Source organism: Erigeron canadensis, chromosome 8, assembly GCF_010389155.1.
Source record: "Erigeron canadensis isolate Cc75 chromosome 8, C_canadensis_v1, whole genome shotgun sequence".
NCBI lineage: Eukaryota > Viridiplantae > Streptophyta > Magnoliopsida > Asterales > Asteraceae > Erigeron > Erigeron canadensis.
In genome coordinates, this window is record NC_057768.1 from 24,659,822 (window position 1) to 24,685,745 (window position 25,924).

The 25,924-nt window shown below is 32.5% G+C and overlaps 2 protein-coding genes and 1 pseudogene across 2 annotated transcripts; 1 reads left to right on the top strand and 2 right to left on the bottom strand.

Moving 5' to 3' along the window:
* Positions 1–634: 634 nt before the first annotated feature.
* LOC122610006 (DEAD-box ATP-dependent RNA helicase 14-like) lies at positions 635–7,590 on the bottom strand. Its single transcript, XM_043782972.1, has 8 exons — positions 7,363–7,590; positions 5,665–6,487; positions 5,294–5,500; positions 4,596–4,664; positions 3,860–4,129; positions 3,201–3,551; positions 1,948–2,225; positions 635–1,864 (listed from the first exon to the last, which is right to left on the bottom strand). Exons 2-8 carry the CDS (start codon positions 6,466–6,468, stop codon positions 808–810), a joined length of 3,036 nt encoding a protein of 1,011 aa, XP_043638907.1. The 5' UTR covers positions 6,469–6,487; positions 7,363–7,590; the 3' UTR covers positions 635–807.
* A 1,962-nt stretch (positions 7,591–9,552) lies between these two features.
* Positions 9,553–14,267, top strand: LOC122579922 (ADP-ribosylation factor 2-like). The gene is made up of 7 exons (XM_043752186.1): positions 9,553–9,651; positions 9,987–10,134; positions 11,009–11,079; positions 12,481–12,600; positions 12,698–12,816; positions 13,609–13,690; positions 14,000–14,267. Exons 2-7 carry the CDS (start codon positions 9,987–9,989, stop codon positions 14,003–14,005), a joined length of 546 nt encoding a protein of 181 aa, XP_043608121.1. The 5' UTR covers positions 9,553–9,651; the 3' UTR covers positions 14,006–14,267.
* Positions 14,268–15,134: 867 nt separating this feature from the next.
* LOC122579919 lies at positions 15,135–18,492 on the bottom strand (annotated as a pseudogene).
* Positions 18,493–25,924: the final 7,432 nt, after the last annotated feature.

Below are 25,924 nucleotides of genomic sequence, written 5' to 3' on the forward strand. Positions count from 1 at the left end.
CTTAATGTAACTATCCGGTATTCTTGCTTTATTCGTCTCACAAGTATTGGTTACTTTCTTAATCCCTTGTTGGAATATATCAAAGTCGTAACAAAATAAGTAAAAATCTTGCGACATTATTATCGTCTTTGCGTAAATGTGAAGATTGAAATTACTTCGTTATTTAATTCGTTAGTGCACATTGATTTGATAGATAACGCGTCCAAGTAAAACAACCTATTTCCTAGAAATTACACCCCCCAAACAAAAACAATTAAAGGACCAGAATCTTATCCGTTTCTACTTTCTTCATGAAAAAACACGCTTCAATTCCATATGAAAATTACATATACAAAAGATGTTACTTCATTAATACTCACATGCATGTATGAATATGAATATTCGTAAAATACATTTTTGAATAAATAACAGTTTTGTTATAATTACTATAAGAGACGAGTTATATTGTGTTATTTATTCACAGCCGTGGTGGTTACCATCACTTCTATTAGAAAAAGAAAGGAAAAGAAAAATTACCACCCATCAAAGGTTCATAATTTGCGATACTAAATTGCACAACTTGTTGCGTCAAAATATTTTAAGTTAACAAAAATATACGACCTATATGTAAATGACAGACTTCATAACAGAAAACTGCATAAAGAACCAGTCAGTTGATCAGCATTTAGGATCAAAATTGACACCGCAAACATACTCAGATGTATCCAAACAAACATTAACCTTTCTTAGCCATACCTCTAAATGAATGATGTTTAAGCTTCGAACACAACATAAACTGAAAAAATAAACGCAATTACCGTGTACTGTTTAGGATTCAGTAATTTGATTGACAGATTCCGGAGGCGGCAAAGATGGATTGACACTACTGTCGGGCCCTGAGAAGGCAATGTCTTTTTGCATGCCTGGAGACATAAGAGACATCCCCGGTTCAGATTTTAGAGGGGGGACACCAACTACAGGCAAATCAGCTTCTTTCTGATCAAATTTGGACTCACGGCGCCTCACACGCCTTACAGGAGTGCGGCTGCGGCTGCGACTTCGGCTACGCCTAGGGCTACGGCTGCGTGACCAACTACGGCTCCTACTGCGACTCCAGCTACGGCTGCGGCTACGGCTACGGCTACGGCTTCGACTATAACTTCTACCCCTGCTACGATCAGTATCTCTTCTGTTATCAAATCGTCCCCGGCCACGCCCACGACCAGCGCCACGAGAATCCATGAATCTCTCATTCCTATCCCAGCCACCATCTGGACCACCAAATCCAACACCTCTGGGACCACCACGACCACCAAAATTTCCATCTCTCCCTCCACGGTTACCAAAGCCACCGCCATCTCTCATTCCACGACCACCAAAACCACCATCCCTGGGGCCACCACGACCTCCAAAACCTTCATCCCTTGGAGCACCTCTTCCCCCAAAGCCACTACCAAAACCACCGTCCCTTGGGTCACCACGTCCACCAAATCTTCCATCTCTCATGTCAACTCCACCGGGACCACCACGGCCACCAAAGACTCCATCCCTTGAGTCGATACCACGACCCCTAAAACCACCATCTCTACTGCTACCACGGCCACCACCAGAATCCCAACGGCCACCACTACCACCAGAATCAAAGCGGTTTATTCCCCCCCTGTCCTTGCCAAAACCTGGCCCACCACGCGTGGCAATTTCCCGCACCTCATTGGGTACAATCTGATTGGCTCCCTCAAGAACTTTAATTAGATCAGGTGCATGTTTCCAGTCCTGTTCAGAAAAGAAGGTGTAAGCAACCCCTTTAGCCCCTGCCCTCCCGGTCCGACCGATTCTATGTACATAGTCCTCCACACCATTTGGAAAATCATAGTTAATCACCACTCTGCATTTACCATGTGATATATTGAGTCAATAAATTCATGAGAATTTACTAAAAAGATTTCTATTATAATTATTCCATTTTACCTCACGTCCTTAACATCAAGGCCTCGTGCAGCAACATCTGTAGCAACTAATATCGGAGACTTTCCAGAGCGGAATTGATTCAAAACCCAGTCTCTCTCACCCTGAGATTTATCTCCATGAATGGCTGCAGCTCCAAAATTACGACCAATACTACGTGTAAGCTGATCACATAATTTTTTTGTTGAACAGAAAATAATGATTTTAGAGCCCCGCTCTTCAGATCTCAGAATCTGCTCCACACGCCTTTGCTTCTCCAAATGAGGAACCACTTCCACATACTAGAAATCACAAACAACCTTCATGTTAATATGAATCACAAGCGCTACCAAACACTAATAGCATCAATCCATTCAGTGTAAAGTTATACCATCAAATTAAACTATACGTGTATAAAAGATCTAAACAACATTTGTAAAAAGTTCACACTTTACTAAAAAAAACTTGCACAGAATAAACTATGTCATTTAAGGTGTAACTACTAAAAGTTAGCACAGATAAAAATGTAAACAAGAAACAACGATTACTTGTACCTATAACATAGGCTTATTTGTGGTGAGTCACATTGCTGGCACCCTTCATATTTCAGAACAACAGCCTTGGTGAAAGCCAAGTACTATCCTACTATTTTGATAACCATGGTTTTGCATTAGGAATAGTTCTTTTATTCTTCAAGATCTTTAGTTAAAGCTTCACATACAATTTCAGTTGGCATCCCAATCCATTAACCCTTGTTAGCAGAGGTGGAGCTTCACCCATTTGCTTAAAAATTAAGAACATGGTTTAAAAAGCAACTATCTAATAAGACTATCAGATTAAGTTTACATGTAGTTCCAATATCCACAAAAAAAACCTAAGAAAATAGCTCAAGCAGCAATGATAATATTCAAAAAGAATAACTAATATTCAAATAATATAAAGACATAAAGTTAGATCCATATTTCACAGATTAATTATTTATAAGTTGGAAGGTTTCCGACAGAAGTGTAGCAGGCCAATCCAGCCCATTTTGCAGTCTCTATTGATTAAGAAGAAGAAACAGAAAATAAAATAATAAACAAAATAAGGCTTCAATTTTTGAAATTCAGTGCATTTAACTCCATCTACTAGTACATAGTGCATGACGAAATCTAGAGCATAACCTTCTCATCATTCTATGAATTCTATATTCCCTAAAATGATGCCGATCTATGCATACTGCTAGCAGTAAAAAGAATGACATATTATAAAATAGGTCATATGCAACATTGTTATACCTGTGTAATAGACTTGTTTGCAGCAAGCTCATCTGAATTGCCAATATTGACTTGGGCTGGACTTACAAGAAGATCACCAGCTATTTTCCTAACTTCTTTGGGCCAAGTCGCAGTAAACATCAGAGTTTGCCTGCGAGGAGGTATTTCATTGACAATCTTCCTTATTTGAGGTTCAAACCCCATATCAAGCATCCTATCAGCCTCATCAAGCACAAGAAGAGAAACTTGACGAAAGTCAATCTTCTTCATATCAAGGATATCATTAAGCCGCCCGGGAGTAGCTACAACAATATCCGCCCCTCGTTCCAATTCCTTCAATTGTGGGCCCTTAGGTGCGCCACCATACAAACACTGAATGACATCACAAAAGCCAGCTTATCAGCTAATATATATATCCAACCATTAGCTTAAACCCTAGTGGCCAGGGGTATTTTCTAAATCCACTATGTGGGCCCCGGGGGTGAGTTTACCCAAGGTCTCAGGTTCAAGTCTTGGGGTTCTCATCTCAAAGGAATTTTCCATGAGGGGGTTGGAGGTCCAGAATCTCTGGTTAAAATTGCCTCCAACACGTCTGAATCGAAACTCACTTTACAAAAAAAAAGCTAATATATATCCAACACAAGATACAAAAATATAAGATACTGTAACAAAAGACTCACTGTGCAAGAGATTCTAATGGATCGGCCAAACTTGATAGCTTCATCTTGTATTTGTGTAGCAAGTTCTCTGGTGGGAGCTAAAACAACTACTGTAGGTCCATTCAGAGGATTGTGGCGACAGCTTCTGAGCAGCATGAAAGCTGGAATCAGATATCCTAATGTTTTACCAGAACCTGTCTTCGCAATTGCCACTATGTCTCTGTTTTGCATGGCAATAGGCCATGTTTGCGCCTGAATAGGTGTTGGAGACGCAAAACCAGCAGCGTATATCTGAAATAGAATAGAATTGTATTAACAAAACCTCCAGATTTAATAGACGATTTAAAGTATTGTTAAGCATTTTGGTGCAATATTAAAAGGGAAGCCCGACAATCTAATGGATGTTTGAAGTGGAAAAAAAAGTATTTGTTAAATGAAGGCCTATAGATAGAGTTGCTTACTGAAGCAACTCGAGGCAAGAAAAGAGTGCAATTAAGACAAAAGAGGCGGAGCCAACGTCAGAATTTGCAGCCTAACTCAGAATTAATGTTCCATAAATGTGTGAATAGCAGGGCAGCGTACGACATGTGCTCCGTTTCTGGAACAGATATCGCACCTGCGACATGTCACAACTGTTAATCTAAAAAGGTAAAAAATTATGAAAAAGTCGAAAAAGTGCCATGCATACATGATATAGAATACAATGCACAATTAAGAATTGATAAAGGACTTAAAACCGCCCAGGAGAATGACTTACCTCTCTCAATAATTCTGGGGGGAATCCAGTAGACTCAAATGTCATGAACGGAGCAGGAACATTATCACCCTGTGAAATCAAATCCGAGATCAGTAATATACTACAGTATTTAAATTACCAATATCAAAGCAAACTCCAAATCCTGGCTTAAGACACTGTTAGAACAATAACAAGATGCCCAGCCAGGAATCAATCAGCAAATATATACTCTTTTGCATCATTTTAGTAACCAACAATAGATGGATTATTATCTCACAGTACCAATATATATTATACATTTGACTTTTGCACATAAGTTGTGTACCTTCTAGATTATGCATGTCGGTGATATAGTAAACAATATAATAAGTTTGTAATGTTTGGATGACAACATACCACTTTTGAGAATATATAATCAGAAGCATAAGTAATACTGTACCAAATTGTAAATATTATAGCACCATGAGTTGTTCACCATGGTGTTCCAATCAACGATTCCTACCAAAAACTCTTAAACCAACCACTGTTACTCGATCTCATTACCAATATGAATAATTAATTAAGGCTTCCTAATCGATCACCCAATTTTAATACATATATATTCATTTTGATTTTTGAACATGAAAAATGGATAAAACAACTTCTATCAAAGTTATCCGATTACGATAAATGGGTACTAACAGACATTATCATCCATATAGTAGAGACAGTAGACGAACCGTTGTTGTTACATCATGTTTCTGACGGTACATGTCTACAGATGATAGATTATCTGGAGAGGCCATAACTGCTGGATTTGGCCTCATCATAGCATTGTTCATATATGGTGGGCCACCCATAGGTTGTCCATACATGTTATGTGATGGGGGTCCCCCATGGAGACTAGAAGAAGCATTTTGAAGTGGAGGACCGCCAGATTTCATCTCCTGAAACAACACAAACACAAATGAAATTGGGAATCACAAAGCATAGTGGGTTTGCACGCATGCATATAAAAATTTACAAGAACAATACGAATAACAATAACAAGATTTCGCAAAGCACAAATTCTCATGTATAGTTAAAAAAAATTAAAAGGTACAATACTTACCGGCTGGGTTCTTGCCATTGGAATGGCTGCAAGCTTAGGTTGATGAGGGACCATACCGGGGCTGGGGCCAGGACCACCATTTTTAGCATTATAATAATGATCATTCCCAACTCTTCCAGGTGGATTATCTTCAAATCCCATTTTTGATCCAACTGATTGAACATTTGGCTGCTGACCGTGTATCAAAGGTTGACCCATTTGATTCTGGAACTTTGGTCCATGTTGCTGATAATCTATACCACCCTGCTGCATTTGACCAAAAGACGTAGGAGGTTGTTGCATGCTGAACTGAGGGCCACCGTATAGTGGAGCTTTACCAGGTGGACCACCTATATGTGACGTCTGAACGGGATTCAGATTAACATCTGAAGGCGGTCTCTGTTGAGGCATGTTTGGCTGATAGCCCATGTACGGCATCTGTTGATGTGGATACTGGTAGCCTTGTTGCTCCATATTATAACCCTGGTATGACTGGGGCATGTTATTTCCTTGTTGAGGCGGCATTTGTTGTTCTTGGGACGAGAACATTTGATGTGTTTGTTGACCAGGAATACCGTTAGGCTGTTCTACCCTTGTATTTGGTACAGATGCGGGTTTAGGTACAGAAGGTACAGGAGGTGGACCCGATGGAATTGGAGGTGCCACAGCAGCAGGCTTCTCATACTGAGTGACATTAGTTTCCGGGTTCCAATAGTACATTACACCCGTGCTTCCATCAATTAAACCCTTCCAGGGTTCAGGCAAAGTAGGATCAGGTGGGGCATAACGCGGACCCATAGCATCGGTAGCTCCCTCAGCAGCCATAGTTGATAGGAGCTTAAACCTGAAGGTTGATGTAATTATGTGTTAGCTCGTTCCCTTTTACAACGCAACATACATCACTAGTGGTAATTATATCATATTTGTTTAACTTGATTATACGGCTATTCTAAGTATAAGATGTTTGCCATTAAAAAAGAAAGTATAAGATGTTTGGTTGAAGTCAACGGCCACATATAACAAAGGGTGATATTCCAAATGCATACAACTGCTAGTGCAAACTTACATAATACTGTTTACATCACGGTTTGATCAGCTGTAATCGAATAGATAAAGTTGCCAAATTGTAAAATATGAAACACTTTCCAATTCAGGTTCAGCTTTAACTTCGGATGAGGAGTTGTATATAAAATAAGGACATAGCAGAAACCAAAGTAGCATGGAATATTAGCAAATAAAGAAAAAAAACATATGTTTAGCAGATACCGAGCTAAATACATCATCCGAATCACATACAAATAATTACGCGGAAAACTAACTTAATGTGATCCCTCTAGTCATTGATTAACAAACTACCTAAACGGCTACAACTAACCGAAAGTTGTAAATCTATGGCAAAACATGTACCATATCAACTAAATAATTAGTCACATATACTTATGCATACCGAATCATAATCTAGTTAAGTATTTTGATATAACCGGATTCGTTTTCGGTACAGCAGCAGATCCAAACATTATCTCAAGCTACAAATTTATACATATATATATATACACACCCAAGCAAACAACATAAATTCACCTTATAAATCTAAGCGAATAAATATTTAATACAAACTTTAGGTTATAAATCTGGCAAAAAATAAATTAAAAGGAAACAAAACATATGATGAATCAGGTAATAATGGAATATTAGTGATGAGTGTAAATTAGGGTATACCTTTATTTGAATCGATCGAATAATAATTAGAAGTCGACTTATATCTCCAGGACTGGATGGATGTATAGATGTGTATATATAGATATAGATATATTAATTATAATTATAATTTGTTTAGAATTTATTTATAATTATAATTATTATAAGAATCTAGGGTTCAGGAGGAGCAATGAAGGAAGGAGGGAGGGCTGGTTGGTTGGTAACAAACCCTCGGATATTTTTTGCTATGTGGGCGGTTGAGAGGAAGAGTATATGTATACGATGAGTAGTTGGTAGTTATTCACAATTTCTATTTTCTAGTGCCCCGGTTAGGGTTGGAGACAATGTGGTTTGTATGGTCTCCACCCTAGGTCCGATACCGATAATATCGGTCCAGAAAAACTCCAAAATTTGGTACCAATTTCGGTTTCATATGTGTGACGGTACCGGTACTAGTATTGAACTGGGAAAAGATCGAGATATCTGGATTCCAAATCATCTTGATTAAAACCAATGGCTAATACAATAGTTTAAATATATGATATAGACATTATAACACTATTGTTGTAATGGTGTTAATGTTGACAATGGATTGCATAAAAAAAAAATACTACTCCGTATATCTATATTTAAAAATATGTCATATAATACTAGATAATAATGAAGAAAGACATTTCAGATACAATAAAGTGGACCCAAGAGAATCAAGTTACCAATTTTGCTAAGCCTTAACAAAAGTAAGCGCATGTAGACTTTGTTTTTAATTCATTATCATTATCATCCAAACCGCAATCATTTCTATAAACCTCATTAAAAATGTCTTCAAGTCAATTATAATCATCATCAATAAGTCATATGTTTACAACGTTGTATTTTAACTACCAGCATCAAACTTGGAGTGACATGGGTTTGCAAAACACTAGCATTATATATATATAATTATATATTATATATATAGGGAAAAAAGGAATATAAGGTTGTCCGACACCTAAGCTTAGATATGAAACCACCCACATGTTAATATTTTATTATTTCTTGTTTAATGAATAAATGCATAGGCCTCCATGATTTTTATGGATTAAAAAAATAACATGTGAGTGTTCCACACCTAAGCTTAGATATCCGACATCCTTATATTTCCTTTTATAAACGGTCCTGAGGTTTTATAAACACAATCACGCATATACATATGAATAGCAAATAACAAAAGATAAAAATAACAATTCTCTTTACTATTAATCACCTCCATTACAAATTCAACGCATGAATCCGTTTACAATACATCTCAATAATTCTGTTTACAATACATCTCAATAATTCCGAATTATAATCAATTGAGCCGACTTTTGATAATGAATTACATGATAGAGGCGGGGCATAAATTTCTACCCTGGATCCTACAAACAACTTTATGTTACAACTAGAAGCATCAGCTTAAAACCTAAACATATGAAACATATATTTAGCTGACAACATATATGAACTGGGACTGGACAATTTTAAGGGCTTCAAGGTCGTATAAGCAATGTTATATTGACGACGTCGTAATGTAATATACACAACGTAATGTAGACAATTTTCTTTTGTATTATATGGAACTACCCTAATTTTCAATTGATTTACATTTATTGATATGACATTCATCTAACCTATCTATATTAACCTTAAATGCAATTTAGTCTTCAAAAAAATTAAATTTCCACCACATACTTAATATTTAATCTAAACCTAAATGTAAGACATTTATTTTAACCTCTTTGAATCAATGTTATCTATATCATTTTGACTATACTATGTTAACTAAATATGAATCGTATTTACATAGTAATTATATTTCCTTAATTTAGTGTAGTATAAACAATGTATTGTAGATTTTGTATATTGATTTAATGTCACAATTATCATGTATCGCCTATTACCATGAATTATATTGTAATAAAACGTGCACTAACACTATTATTATTAAAGGATAAATATACACCGATACAAATTTTGATTCGGAGATCGATTTCGGAAATGAAAAGGATTGACAATGATGATATGGATGTTAAGAAAAAATTGTTAAAATTAGTGATGACTTCATCTTCGAATGTCTAGTTTTATATATTGATAAGGATAAGGATATTGCTGTTACAATTTGAATAGTTAAAGGGAATTGGTTGCAACAAAATGAAAGTTGAAGGACTCATTCGGGGCCTGGGGGTTTATTTTATTCTAAAATATCAGCCTCTTAAATATTCCTATTGTCTGTCCACTTTGATCGCCTTTCACATTTTGCTGATCCAATCAAAACTTTCCCGTCCGGCTATCGTAAGTCTCATACACACATCTATATCTATATATATATATATTATATGTGTATTTCTATTTAATAAGATTATTACTTGTTAGATTAAAATTGCCATTATAGACCAGATCAGATCCGGATCTACTGTTATTAATATAATTCGTGCTATTATTATTTGCAAGATTTAGTTATAGCAAATATACTAAATATTAAATTTAAAATGTAATGATTACGTTTTTTTAAACTGTGTGTATGTGTGATTTTGTTTAGTGACAATTATTTCGAGACGAGTAGAAAAGTTAATATTTAAATTGTGTTTTTTTTTTTTTGTTTTGTTTTGTTGTTGTTATATTGGTAGATGGGGTTGTCATTTACGAAGTTATTCAGTCGGTTGTTCGCTAAGAGGGAGATGCGAATATTGATGGTCGGTCTCGATGCAGCTGGTAAAACTACGATTTTGTACAAGCTTAAGTTGGGAGAAATTGTCACCACTATTCCTACTATTGGTATGCTTCTATTGTTATTTAAATTTGTTCAAATGTATATGTTTTATGCTAAAGAGTGCTAGTTGTGAATGACCGAATTTTAAACGGAAGAAAGTGGTGTTCTTGGAACGTCGCAAAGTTTATATTTTTATTGATGTGGCCAGTGACATTTAGTAGCCGTTTTGTGATTCTTTCGTATGTGTTAGTTTATTTTCCACTAAGGATGAGTCTGGCAAGAGCTTTTTGGAGCTTCTTTTAGCTTAAAGCTCGTGGCTCTAAAAAGAAAACTTTTTTGAAAAAAAAAGATCTGTTTGGATGTGGCTTTTAGAAGAAAAACTGCAGCTTATAAGAGCCCATAAAAGCTATTGAAAGTAATTTGTTTAAAAGTTCAAGCCCCTTGTGGCTTCTAGTTTCAGCCCCCAGTCGTAGCTCCAATTCCATGTGAACTCTGGCTACTTTTGCCAAACATACCTTATCAATATTTTAGTCACGATAATGGGCACTTTTTACTTGAAATGTTAATTTGACCATTTCAGTTAAAATTGTGTGACAATGTTAATTTTATATTTTATTCTAGAAGTTTGGTAAAAAGTTGTAAGCTTTAGTTAAATAAAATTTAACTTACGAATTTATTTAGTAGTTAACTTACGAATTTATTTAGTAATAGTACTCTTAGTTCTGTACTAATTTAATCAGCATCACATTTCTTCTTAAGAGCCTCGTTTCTTTCCCCATGCATACATCGATGTATTAATCGTAGATTAAGTTCTGGTCCGGCGGCCCGTTAGGCTGTTATACCAGTAGAGATTTTAGTTTATAGACGCATTTTGCAGATTTGACAGAAAATTTTCCATCTTTATGTTATTCATGTTCTTGAACTCATTTATGTATCCAGGATTTAATGTTGAAACCGTTGAATACAAGAACATCAGCTTCACTGTGTGGGATGTTGGGGGTCAAGACAAGGTAAAGCTGTCACCAATTAGTATTTGAATTTGGATCATCCATTGACTTGCATTACTGACCTTATATTAGAAGAGACTGATATATTGGCTATCTGTTGGCTGTCACCCCCAAAAATGAGTAATTTCTAAAACTCTTACGAGTAATTATTAGAAAGTTATAGAATCAAGATAATTCTTCGTGGTGTACTTTTCGTCCCTAAAAAAACATATTCCAAATTAGGTCATTTAAACAAAGAACTTGGTTCTATTTGATCTCTTATTCTGTTACTGCTAGCTTCTGTCTGCTTATTCTGTCATGTATTCATGTGTGATACAAGTGACAAGAGTTTTCCTATTTCTTACTTTTAACCCCTCCATTTGTTTCATGTGCAACTATTAACTTTGAGTGTCCTGGACTAAGGTGGTTTCAGACCTGGGGTATTCGACTCCATAATCGGCCTATCCCACTCAAAAACCGCTCAACCATATCTGCTTATAATCTGTATCCACGTTTGGACCATTTAATCGATAGTGGGTCTAGTTAACAGCTAAACTTAAATTTGAGACGATGAAAAAAAAATAAAAAATGAAAGGAATAAAGGAGCAGAGTTCATAATTTCTTGTAGTCATCAAATTATAAAGGAGTCCATATACTGCGTTCTTTAGTAGCCATGCACAGTCACACGATCCTTTTTAATATAAAGCAGCCACTTTTTACACGAGTACAGAATTGATTGGACTAGATTCTTCTTGTAATCACAGATCTGCTAAAGTGTTTGTTTAAAGACAAAGCCTATAGGATTAAGCAATATTTGTGGATGATTTTTGTGATCCACTGTAGAACTTCTTTCACTAAAAATTCAGTTATTTGGGATAAATATATGTTTATGTCTTTCTTGACTTCTTTCACAATATGTGATGGGTGTATTTTGTTGATATTCTTCATGAGGAAGAGAAGTAGTTTCTACCAAAGGTAGAATACTTATGCAAACAAATTTCCACCTATAGATTTAGCCATTTTACTAATTGTGCTTGTTGACGGTCCGGTGCTGATTAAATTTGCTGTATCAGCCCCTAACATTATCACAAGCTAGATCAAGTTGAGCCCATCATGGTTTTGTCGCAGTCTTTCTTTATTGTGGGTCAAGGCTGGTTATGTTGGTGCTCATATTTTTTGCATTCTTGTAAAGACGATTTCATGATTCTCGTTATATTGGTTAACACGACTAGTGGTATGATAAAACTAGTGATAAGTATGATAAACTGGTGATATATATGTATCCATCATACTTAAACTGGCTTTACAAAGTCGAACTAGTGTTATGATAAATTAGTGATAAATATGATAAGTTGGTGATATATATGTATCCATCTTACTTAAGCTGGGTTTACAAAGTTGAATGCTAATTATAGTTGTTTTCAGATTCGACCTTTGTGGAGGCACTACTTCCAGAACACACAGGGTCTAATCTTCGTGGTTGACAGCAACGATCGTGATCGTGTGGTTGAGGCCAGAGATGAGCTACACAGGATGCTTAATGAGGTATTATAAGGCTCTGAACTTTTATCTTTTGCCAAGCAATTACCAGTGGAAATTGTTTTTCTTTTCTGCATTGTGATTTAGTTTGATTTTGTTACAGGACGAGTTGAGAGATGCAGTGCTACTCGTTTTTGCCAACAAGCAAGATCTTCCAAACGCTATGAATGCTGCTGAGATCACTGACAAGCTTGGTCTGCAATCTCTCCGACAACGACATTGGTAATTGTCTCCAACAATACCACTTTGTCACATGTGTATAAAAATATGCTAGAGGTAATAGCCGGGTTGGGTAACTAGATTTTGTACTGGTCAAAATGGGTCACGTAAGCTTGTGTTGCCATTAACTCTTTACCCAACATCTCTCATTGTGTATAAACAATCTGCTAGTTGAGAATGATTTGAAAAGTTTTTATTTTTTTTCTTTCTAGTAAAATGATTAAGTTGTTATATTTGCTTTAAAAACACACTTTGGGTGATTTTGATCTGTATGCTCGATTCTGTTTCCTCGCTATTTTTTACAAAAAGTTTTCACCTATCGTACGATTAGAAGTAAAACATACCCTGGAGCGACTCCTTCATAAGTGGAGGTGAACTATTGTAAAAAGCATCAAATTCGTGACGGGGCCATTAGATCGAATTCTAATTGTGCATCTTAAATTCGAGCTGTACATCAGAAAAAATGAGTTTTTTGTATCAGAAAACCCTTTGTTTACATAAAAAATTGTTTTGTTCATCACATATGTTGAAAATGTAATGCACGTTAAGATGTTTGGCCAAAAATATGAATTCAGTGAAATGTAGAAAATTACACTGGATTTTTATATATATTGTTTTATCGTGTGAAAACCTTATACAGTCTCTTTTTAAAGAGTTCGCTATCGTTTATCCAAGTGGGAAATTGCCTTCTCAACCTTATAAAATTTGAACTTTTATAGTTTTATTTTTCTACTCTCTCTAAGGAAATGTGTAAATTGCCACCTCTAAGATGTTGTATTGAATGGTATGTATCAGGTATATCCAGAGCACATGTGCCACCTCTGGGGAAGGTCTATATGAGGGGCTTGATTGGCTTTCCAGCAACATTGCCAACAAGGTAAACCATTGGATATACTTTAAGTCTTAACAATGTATTTATTTTTGCGGGTTGAGATAAAAAAATGTTTCAGTATTGGAGGAAATGAAATAATGGTGTTGATTGTTTTTGAGTTGTGAACGAAGTTGTGTCTAAAGTTGGTCTAATTTCCTAAAAGTTGCTACAAAAAGGAAATTATCCAAGTTTTATGTCAATTTTGACTTAATTGGCTTGTAAACCTCTGTTCTGGCTTAAAAGGAGGACTGAAAAAGACCTTTTCCTTTTATAAGTTTATTTCTGAACTGATGTTTCATATGGCTCATATTTCAGGCTTAAGAAGGGACTCATATGAATATGGGGTATACAGCTTAAAACAAGTATTGTTGGCCTTTCATTTATGTTGAGAAGGAATATGTGAAACCTATCAGCTTTCCTAGACAATATACTTCATCACATGTAGAATTTGTATGTCTTTATTTCTGTAATACACTGCTTTGTAATATGCAGACCGGAACATTTGCCTTTGAGTTGACGGAGACTATTTTAATCTATAGTTCTTGCAAGTAGAATTAATATATTATTTTTTTTTTTTGGTAAACCTGCTTTAGATGCTTTTGCTGTTCTGTATGTAGTATACTGCCTCTACCAGATAATTGATATGGTCATTAATAGTTAGGGAACACTGTCTGACTAGTTTGAAGCTGTAATAGAAAAGGGTTTACTTGTTGACAGTTTCGACTTACTGACTAGTGAGGTGATAGCTCGATGACCCTTGTATTTTAATAATTAGTTTTTCCGGGTAAGTGAATCATAGATAGCTATCCTAGTCATAAGAACTCACCATCTAGTTTCCAAAACTAAATTGCACGCTTGAACTGGTGACATATCTTCTTGATAGCTTTAACCACTTCCTTAGTCGCCAAAGCAGGTTTTTTTTTGTTTTTTGTTTTGAACGGAAAGTGTTAGATGTTAATGGTTCGAACCCCAACAATGACATCCAAAGTGAGCAAGCACGCTTGAAGTTGGAACCTGCGCACTCCTGCAGAACAGGAATGATAAAATGTATGTTCATACACTCAAAAGGTAAATGCCTGAAACCACAGAGAATCAAGATTCGATCCTGGGTCTCCAAGTCATTATCCCCTCCGCTAGTTCCTGAGGGCCCCGGGCCACTTGATAAACTATTGAGTGTCGAAAACCAAATGGCATTGTTGAAACAGTGGATCATCGGTTTGATAGCTTTAACTATTGACTCGATGGTCGACTTTCTGAGTTAAGATGGTTTAGAAAAGGGTAATCATATTCTACATATGAAAGTACAGGTACACAAACACAACTCATTTTTGGGTACTCATGTTTTTAACGTCAAAGCTGGTACATCTTATTAAGAACATACAAATTACACATCTTATTAAGACTTTTGCTCATTCCTAGAATCCTAGTATATAGAATAGAATACAACCAATGCAGCAAACTCATATTATTGTACTGACTACATCTTATTAAGAACATACAAATTACACATCTACTTGACCAATTTTATTGGAACACAAAACACTGACTTGATCAATTAGTTCGTTTTCAAGATCTTACTCATTGTTATGGCTACCACAATCAAACATTATAAAGAAGATGGATGGATGATTTTAAGTGTGTCAAAGCGCTACACCACACGACAAGTTGAACTAACGATGCTTGAGGATCATAGAATAGGATGAACGAACAAATAATATCTTTCAACTCTTCTCCAACGTGTGTAAAATGATCTTTATGTTTATATAGAACATCTATCACACGTCCTAAGTTGATGACGCAATTTATTAGACGTATTGGAATATCTTCACACACAAGTGACTCTTTGGATATATTCTTCCATGTATCTTCTATTTGCTTGTTTATTAACCCCTGTGCATGCTCCTCTGTGACATATTCTTTCATATAAGTTTCAACACTAGATGCCACATGCTGCCTTTCTTGTTCATCCTGCAAGTTTGAAGTTTGTTACACAATCCTATATATATATAAACCTTTCATAACCATGCGCGAGGAGCTACATATGTTTGTTACACATGTGTTTGTTATAGTTGCAAGTATAAATTTATATTATGTAGGTTTGTTTAGTACACCCAATTTTTCAATTACAGAACCCATATTTACATACATACAGTATATTTTATGTTTTGAGGCATGTGAACCAACATGATTTACCTTGTGGGTGACAATATCATCCATGAGCCTTGAAATCGCACAAGCATCTTTGCAAAGAAAGGGTTCAGTATTAGCCCATTTGAACGAATCGTCAGTGACTATATCACCCATGCCAACAAAAGCTGTTGTCGTAAGCATGATATTTCCACTCGTTAGAAACCCAATTTTGTTGTGCTCATCCATTGTGGGTTCATACCCTTCGTTTGCCCATTTTGCTTCTATCAAGTAACCTTGAATAAACTCTTTCATCTGTAGGTAACAATATGCATAATCTCAAGAACATTGAGTAACTAGCTACATTCATTACAAATGAAAGGTTTCCAATAATTCAATGATTAAGTAAATCTCCACACTACAAGAATTTGTAAATTTTAAGATGTGGTGTTTTTGAGGCGACAGACTTTTTATCTCATAACGACAAAAAATAGATTATTAGAGGCGACTCTCTGACACTTCAAATAAAAAACCTTTTTTTATTTTTAGTGCCAATACAGCTTAGCGAAAGACCTCTAAAAACTTTAAATGGGTTGACACAAGACAAGCTATCAAAGACATGGGTCAATAAAAAATAAGTGCAAATATAGTGGTTGAAAAAGCTTTTGGCTGTTAAAATAGTACTGTAATATGTAAGGAAAAAAAAGTCTTGGAAAGACTCTAGTCATTAGGGATGCTCTTACATGCTCTTTTGTGTAGTTAAGTAGTTAACATGATTTGCTTTCCCCTCCTTTTCCATGATTTCTTCCATTTCTTGGTAAATATCCAAGAGTGCTTGGTATATTAGTTTCATGTACTCTGGAAGTACATCCAAGCATTCTATAGACCACCTATATATGATTGATAATATATGAGAGTCATATATCTTTTTCTTTATATTCATAAACATAAATGGTGGTTAGTCTGGATACCTTTGAATAGCTTCCGTAAAAATGACAAGCTCTTCATAAGTACCATAAGCATCATAAGTGTCATCAAGAACTGTTCCCATCGAAATCACCTTTGCAAAGAAAATCCTCGAACGAGAATATTGAGGCTCAGAGAATACAGCCAGCAACCAAAAGTAGCATTCAATCACCCTATCTCTTGCGTAAGGCAGATTGTTTGTGTCATCTAGACCTTCCCACCACCTATGATAAAGATAATCAAATACACATGTTTGATAGTAAAAACCATAAAATTTCCAAATTCGATCATATTGATATAAATGTAACTAGAAACGAAATTAAGGAGTCATGAGCATACTTGCAAACTTCACTAAGCTCCTTCTTGTGCAGTGACTGAAGTAAGTTGAACCCTAACTTGGCAAGTTCAACCAAAGACTCGTTACGAGAAGCAAGTTGTTGGTAGAATGGAATGTAGCGTAACGTCTCAAGCCTTTGCAACCTTCTCTGTATAGGCCGCTTTAGTGCCTCCTCTATATGTATAGAAAGTGGAGTAGACTTGTTTTGAAGAGGATCCCTAGCAATATTTTCAAGGCATGATTTTGCATAAACAAGAGCATCATCTAGTACAGTTTCCCCTTCCACCCTCATATAAGTTGCCTCATATAACTCAAGCAAGCCCTCAACGTCGTCGTTTAATGGTTCCTTGAAAGCCCCATTTTGGTCCTTATAGGTATTGGAAAATACCTATAGGTTTCATACACATAAAAGACCATTTCATTTGTAATTAAGAATGTATATAACATATTTATGAATGCATATATATATAAATATATAGACTTTTCTTATTTTGAGAAATATTTTTTTTGTAAAAACTATGAGAACTTTCAAATTATGTATTGGATGACGTGTTTTTTTGTTCATTCACATGTAAAATGATATAAAAAAGTTTGTTGTAGAAGAAACTTTTTTAAAAAACCTTCAAAATAGCCTTTTATGAACTTGTGAATGAATATGTTCATGTTTTCGTTTACATGTTAACAACTAGGTATATATAAGGTTTTGAAAAAAACTTTGTTCTACAACATGTATTTTTATAACGTTTCACGTATGAATGAACAAAAAAAAATGTGATCAAATACATAGTTTAAGAGTTCTCAAGGTTCTTACAAAAAAATGGTTTATATATATATATACTAACCACATGAGATGTAAAAGCCTTGTTGACGCATGAGCCGAAACCAAAGGGAAGAGCTACCACCATTCCAGTATCACCATATGTATCAAATATGTGTTGCAACGCTTTCTCAATCTCTTTTTCGAAATAATAGGCTATGCCAAGACGTTGAATTGCATCTATCAGTTTTAATAGATTAACATGTTCCTTTGGCACATCTAACGCGTTCATCATATCTTTGCTCACTTCTTTTCTTAAAATTTCGACTCTTTGTTCTGCCCCGACTTGCTCTTCTTCCTGCATTATTCACTCTTGGATCATTACCCGATGTCGTTCTAAGCGCGTACACAATTTTAACAACATAGACGTACTAGCATTAATAATGTGTTAGAACTCCACTTTTTAATTTGCTTTGCACAGCCACGTAAGTTTTGAAGTGCCATTTGAGTTTGACTAAGATTGAAAATAAAAGGAAAACAAAGATCATAATTCATAGTAATATTATTACGAGTATTTTGCTATTTGATAATTTGTGGGTTTTAAAAATTGGATTTATAGAAAAGGGTGTTAGGAAATGAAGGTACTTGGATATGAAGAATGAAGAACATGAGGTTGAAGATTTGGAAAGTGACTTTAGATCTGAAAAAGGAAAACAACAAGTAAAAAGAGTTGTTTAGAGGTAAAAAGACCGATGTACCCTCATGTGCATAAACGGAACCATACTAATGTCTGTTAGGGTTAGGGGTGTGTAGTGATACAAAAAGTCATCTTAGGGTGATGTAATGATAAAAAAAAAAGCACGGGGGCGAAAATTGATAAAATGACAAACCACAGGGTGATGTAATAAAATTTTCTCTAGAATTGATTATCTAGCTTTCAAAATATAACCTTCGGGTCCATCCGAAAGACTGTTCAAGTCTTAATTTATATATATATACATACTCCTTCTGTCTTAATTTATATATCTAAAGTTGACTGTTCAAGTCTTTTTATCTCAACTTTGACAATAAATATTAGTGTTTTTGTTTTATAATACTAGATGAAAGTTATGTCATTGTAAACTACATTTAAAACTCAATTGATTCAATATCTTACATCAAGTATTACATAACACAAATGAAAATCGAGACTGTCAAAGTTAAACAACTAAGACGCAAATATCAAAATATGACATTTAAATTAGAACTAAGGGAGTATATCAAATGTAAATATCAAAATAATAAATAACAAATAAACCCTTTTGTAATAAAAGAAGAAGCCATAATCAAACTACAATTTAATATCAAATAGTAATAAATAAATAAACACGAACAAAATTCCAAATATACAATTAAAATGATATAAAAAAACCGTATGTTTTTTTGTTGAGAAATTTACTGAACTTGATTTGTTTACTAAAGATAGGAAGGAGAGGAATAATATGAATGTGACTAATTAATAAAAAGTTAGGTTGTATATATAATAATTTATTAGGAGAGTTTTAAGGATATTATATATTTTTAAAATTTAAATAGATTTCTTTTGATAAAAAAAAAGAGTTATGATAAAGTTTTAAATATAATTATCTATTTAATAAGCAAATAAAATATAAAAAAATATATAAAAAGGAGAGGGTTCTAGAATAATTTAGGGAGGGTTTTAGGTAAAAAAAAAAGGTTTTTAAGTAGTGTCAAGTATACCCTCAATATTTTCTTTTAGTTATATGATAATGATAAATAATAATAACGTGTCATTATCAGTGGATACTTTACTTTCAAAGAAAAGTATAAAAATAAACTTGCGCTATACCCGATTGTTGGTCGGGATAATAAATGTTAACTCTTTTTTATTTGTAGAAAACATTTAGAAAAATCAATACAAATTAATTTACTAATAAATGAAAAACCGAACATCTTATCTTAATATATACTATAAGACAGTTGAACTAATGACTAATTAACCAATCACATCGTTCGATTTCATCAAATTGACTTTTGATGATGTCATCATTTAGATAAACTACAAATTAAAAATCCTAATAATCATTATCCAAATATATTATTATATTAATATTTATATTAATTTGTAGAAAAAGTCTCATTAATTTACACTTTTTTGTTTTCCATCAATAATTTACACTTTTTAACCCTGAATACTTAATTTATATTTATTTTTAGTCATCAACTTAAGAAACTTTTTTAAAACTTACAATCATTTAATTAAATAAAATTTTTTTAACATATATATGAAATATTTTCTACAAAAATATATTTATTTGAAAACCTAATGACTTATTAACAAATATTAGAAGAGTCCTAATTGTTATCAAAAAATATAAAAACAATATTAATTGTTATCATATTATCATAGAACAAGTGATTGAAAATAAACATATGCGTGTTATGAACGCGCATCATGATTAAATACATATACTTGAATGTCAAGTTCGGGATCACAAATATGTTTATATTTCAATTCTTAATTATTTTCCTAATAATATCACATTATGAGTACACCTGTTTCAAAATATATTATAATGGAGAAATTATTATATATAGCATGTGCTTTGTGAAATGACTACGGCAAACAATTCCATCAATATGTCTAGGCTAATAATGACAGTGAGGAACCTATGATTATTGTACTACAACTTGCAAAATATAACACTTAAAACCGTTTTTTTTAAATTGTAAACTTTTGTGACTTAAATGTATGAAGATCTAATATTGTTAATATCGTAAATCCCGTGTCCAGTGTTGGACACGGGTCTAAAATCTAGTATTTATACTTTGTTGTATTGTATAAATGTTTTATTCTATATAAAATAATTTTACTGTAAAATATTGTATAATTTATTTTAACACCATCACATATTTAAACGAAAGCTATGATATGAAATTTAATATCGTCCATCGATTGGGGATTAAGACTAACATATGTCTATCTGTCTATCTCTTTCTCTGCCCCCCTCTTTTCTCTCTCTCTCTTTCTCTCTCTCTCTCTCTCTATATATATATATATATTGTTGAGTCTTGGATTCGCTGACCAGACTTGATTGCTGACGTTTGTCGTCAGCGAGTCCAGTGACTCTTATCAACGGATAATTTCTTTCCAAATTGTAAGTCAAGGCGGGGAGATTTCAAACAAGAAGAAGACAAGAGTCACATGGTGGTTCTTCCAACTGAATATTACCTTGTATGGCAAAGGTACAGTTGGGACCAAATGAAAAGTTTTCTCTTTCATACCCGTTTTGGTAAAGAAGACAAAGGCTCCTTGATCCAAGTACGATGAGCCAATGGGACGTCGACAACCACCATTCACATTTGTGTTTGTCACCACAAGTGTGTGTCACTTTCTTTCCCTTATAAGTGTTTAAGTTTTTAGTTGGTCTAGACTTAGCAATTATTTAGTTCATTTGTATTCTTGTAAGTCAAGTTGTAATATCGATCATGTATTCATCGTTTAATCAATGATACATATATTTAGACTTGCTTAGATCTTTTGCATTTGAACTTGTTCTTGTTCATGTTCTTTACTTTATATTCTTTACTTTCTCGTCTATATTAATTTAACATAAGTATGCAAATTGTGGACTGTTATACACACACACACACACAAGGATTGGGTATGGTTAACTTGATGCACAAAGATTTACGAAGCAATTGATGCACAAATAGGACAAAATCTTGACCCTTAGATTATGGTTAAATTAATGCACAAAGATTTACGAAACAATTGATGAATGATAGTTTTCATGATGCACAATGATTTTCAGTAAAGAAAAACATATTGTTTTATTTGTTTTACTTTAATAATTATTTTATTTTACCAATAACCTATATATATAATTGGTAAAACAGTAATTATTCGAGTATTCTAAGCCTTCCTCTTTAATTTAAAACTATCCTTAAACATTGCTACATAATTTTCCCCCATAAATATCATATATTTGTATTTAGGGAAAATCCATAAAAAAATAACCTTTTTATACAAATTCCCTTATTTAAACTTTCTATATATATTATATATGTCTTATTATAATGTATACCTACCAATAAATTAAAAAAGAATTGTAACCTCCATGTGACGGTATATTAAAATGACATGTGTCATTTCAGTCCTATCATTAAAAAAAAACCTTTTTTAATAAATATGTTATCTTAATCTCATCTATCCATATCATTACTTAAATTAGCATATTTATAAGTTAATAAGTTTACTATTTAAACTAAGATAATCCTGTTTTGATAAGTTTCCTAAAATTTTCGAAGTTCTTAATGTTTCCTGTTGTAGATAAAGTGCATACGTGATTATTTGTTATTATAATTAGGGATGTGCGTGGTCCGGTTTGATCGGTTTTTGCTAAAAATTTCAACCAAACCAATGTAAACGGTTTGACGATTTTTAAAGCCAACTCGTCCAAATTGTTATGTCAAACCAAACCGACCAAAACCAATTAACCGGTTTGGTTTGGTCTGGATAAACGGTTATCATACTTTTGACATTCAATATATAAAAGCTTTTAAAAATACCAAATTGCAAATGTTTCACAAATACTTGAAACACAAAGTATTTTTAAAATAATAATTGGAAATAAATAACTGAAAATAAAATGTGTATATTCAAACAGCAACAAACTTTTGAATCCTTCTTATTAACATCAATCTTTCACAGAGTATCTTGAAAAAGTTAAGATTAGCATTTGAATATTTTCAAGTTAACTAATAATATATTAATTATAATTTCTAATATTTATATATATATATATACATATATTAAACATACTATTAATATAATTAAATGGTCCGGCTTGGTTAAATCGGTTTGATAAAAGTCTAAAACCACTAACCAAACCATAATGGCGGTTTATGAAAAAGGCAAACCGATGGTCTAAGTTTTTTATTTTAACCCGGCCAATCCATCCAATTATTTTGGTTTAAACGGTTTAGCCGGTTTAGACCAAACCGTGCATATCCCTAATTATAATTATAAAGTCTATTCATGCCACTTATCAATACATATGTTATTATTATTATCATTATTATTATTGTTATTGTTGTTAAGTGTACTTTAAGTTAATTGATTTGAGGTTTAAACGAAATTAGTCTTTCGCGTGTTGTTTTTACATATTCCAAACAATTTTTTACTTTATACTAGTCTCAATGCTAGTACGATGTACAGATTATATAATATATGATGATACATTTATATTTATATAGGGAATAGACATATGTGGTTGTTAGATATCAAAATTTAGATATAGATCCCTTTACATATTAGATATGAAACCTCATGAATTGTATATTATATTTGTTTAATTCGATGTTTAAAACTTAGCATATATCTTATGATATATATTATCTTTTAAGATAGTTGTATTAAGTATTGATGTATTAGTTGTTAACATTATTACTTTTTTTTTTATATAAATCATATATATGAAAACTTAGTATAATAATAATAATAATAATAATGAAAATATATATAAAAAATCTAAAGATTAGTATTTGATTACAATTAGGTAATTAAGAATTAAAAAAAAATTTAGTTACACCAAAGTGACACATATAGTGTAAGGAATGGTTCAAGTGTCGATGAAAAACCTTTTTATGCTAAAACTAAAAGTTAGTATTTGATTAAAATTAGGTAATTATGAATTAAAATCTTATTTTAATAACACCAAAAGTGACACAAGTCGTGTAAGGAATTCACCAAGTGTCGATTGAATAAACACACAATCCTGTTTTAGTATATTGGTAGATATCTTTACATATATAATAGTTTTTTTTATATTTCATTAACGATACTTTAAATAATTAATATTCAAATAACTTCATATCGTGTGGGTAAATACGAGTATTTATATATATATAACTCTTATAAAAAAGTAGTTAACCAAGCTTTTTAAAGCTCTCTTGCAATCTAAAACTATATTGAAAAAATGCCACATAAGATTTTATCCATATTTATCCTATGTGTCAACTCCATATTTTTTTCAAAAATAAACTATATATTTAAGAAAAAAATGAACTTATATATATATTAATTAATTATTAATTAATAAATAAATAAATATATTGTAGAAATCTAAGATTTTCTCATTAGATAAAATGATATCTTCTCTTTAACTAAAAAATCACGTCTATACCTAATGATATTTCATTATCTTTTTTATTCAACATTACATAAAGTTCTTTTCCTTTTTTTCTTATGATGATTATATGGAAGTTTTCAAAACTATATGAATATACAAAAATAAAACAAATAAAAAAAGTAGTTAACCAAGCTTTTTAAAACCTTCTTGCAATCTAAAACTATATTGAAAAAATGTCACATAGAATTTTATCCTATGTGTCAACTCCATATTTTTTTCAAAAATAAACTATATATTTAAGAAAAAAATGAACTTATATATAAATTAATTAATTATTAATTAATAAATAAATAAATATATTGTAGAAATCTAAGATCTTCTCATTAGATAAAATGATATATTCTCTTTAACTAAAAAATCACGTCTATACCTAATGATATTTCATTATCTTTTTTATTCAACATTAAATAAAGTTCTTTTCCTTTTTTTCTTATGAAGATAATATGGAAGTTTTCAAAACTATATGAATATACAAAAATAAAACAAATTAAGTGTAAAAAATAGATTTAATTAGTTAAAAGATAACATCAATAAACTATATATTTAGAAAAAAAAATGAACTTATATATATATTAATTAATTATTAATTAATAAATAAATAAATATATTGTAGAAATCTAAGATCTTCTCATTAGATAAAATGATATCTTCTCTTTAACTAAAAAATCACGTCTATACCTAATGATATTTCATTATCTTTTTTTATTCAACATTACATAAAGTTTTTTTCCTTTTTTTCTTATGATGATAATATGGAAGTTTTCAAAACTATATGAATATACAAAAATAAAACAAATAAATAAAACAAATTAAGTGTAAAAAATAGATTTAATTAGTTCAAAGATAACATCGAAACTCATAAATCTTAACATTATATTAACTACACCTTGAATATATGTTCCAAATTTAAACTTTTTGTTTTAATAAACAATATCCTCTTTTAAGTATAAAAACTACCTTGGTGTATACCTTCTTCTTTGCCAATAGCCGGTAAGTACAAATAAGATGGGTTTTATAGTAAACGTACAACTAATTAATACATTTTAACAAAAACCCAAAAAAAATTGAGTCATATAAATTCAAGTAATTGTAAATCACCCGGAGTCCGAGACCTACCCCACCCTTAAACCAAATTCTACATCCTAATTAAGACATAGTCAAATTATACTCTTTGAATTATATATCCAGTCAATTAAAATTTTTCATGTGACTTTTAACTTTTTTGGAGAGAAATGTAGTGAAATTATCATTCTACATTAAGGATCAAATTGTATGTCTTTGAGTTCTGTTGTAACAAAACGACTACATGATACATGTTCTAGATGTAAATCATTTAGTGGCAACAAAAGGCAATTACTAGAATTACTAGAAGAAAAACATATTACTAAATTCTTAATGATAATTTAAAATATAGCTTAATAGCTTAAGTCCTTCTATCTCTTTAAGTTCATATTTTGTCAAGCTTTTGGTTGAATCTATTTCTGTTCAACCATATGTTTATATGTTACTAAACTATCTATATAGTTCACATCACGTAATTCTAATGAAATATGTTCGCTATCGTTTCTTCATATATAAAGTGTATTATATAGTTTTTTATATAGCTCGCGCATTGCACGAATCAAAAACCTAGTATACATATAAAAAAATATAAAAATCCAAATTGGACCCATAACCGGTTACAATGAAGGTGTATTAATGCTTGGGGATAAGTCTAATTATGGGGTCTAAAGGCATCGATGTTTTGACTTTAATATACCTTCATCATTTCTAAAAATAGTAAAGACCCTAAATAGTAAATACCAATATGTCGTCCCAAATCGACTTTATATGACATTTCCTATAACTAAGAGATAATG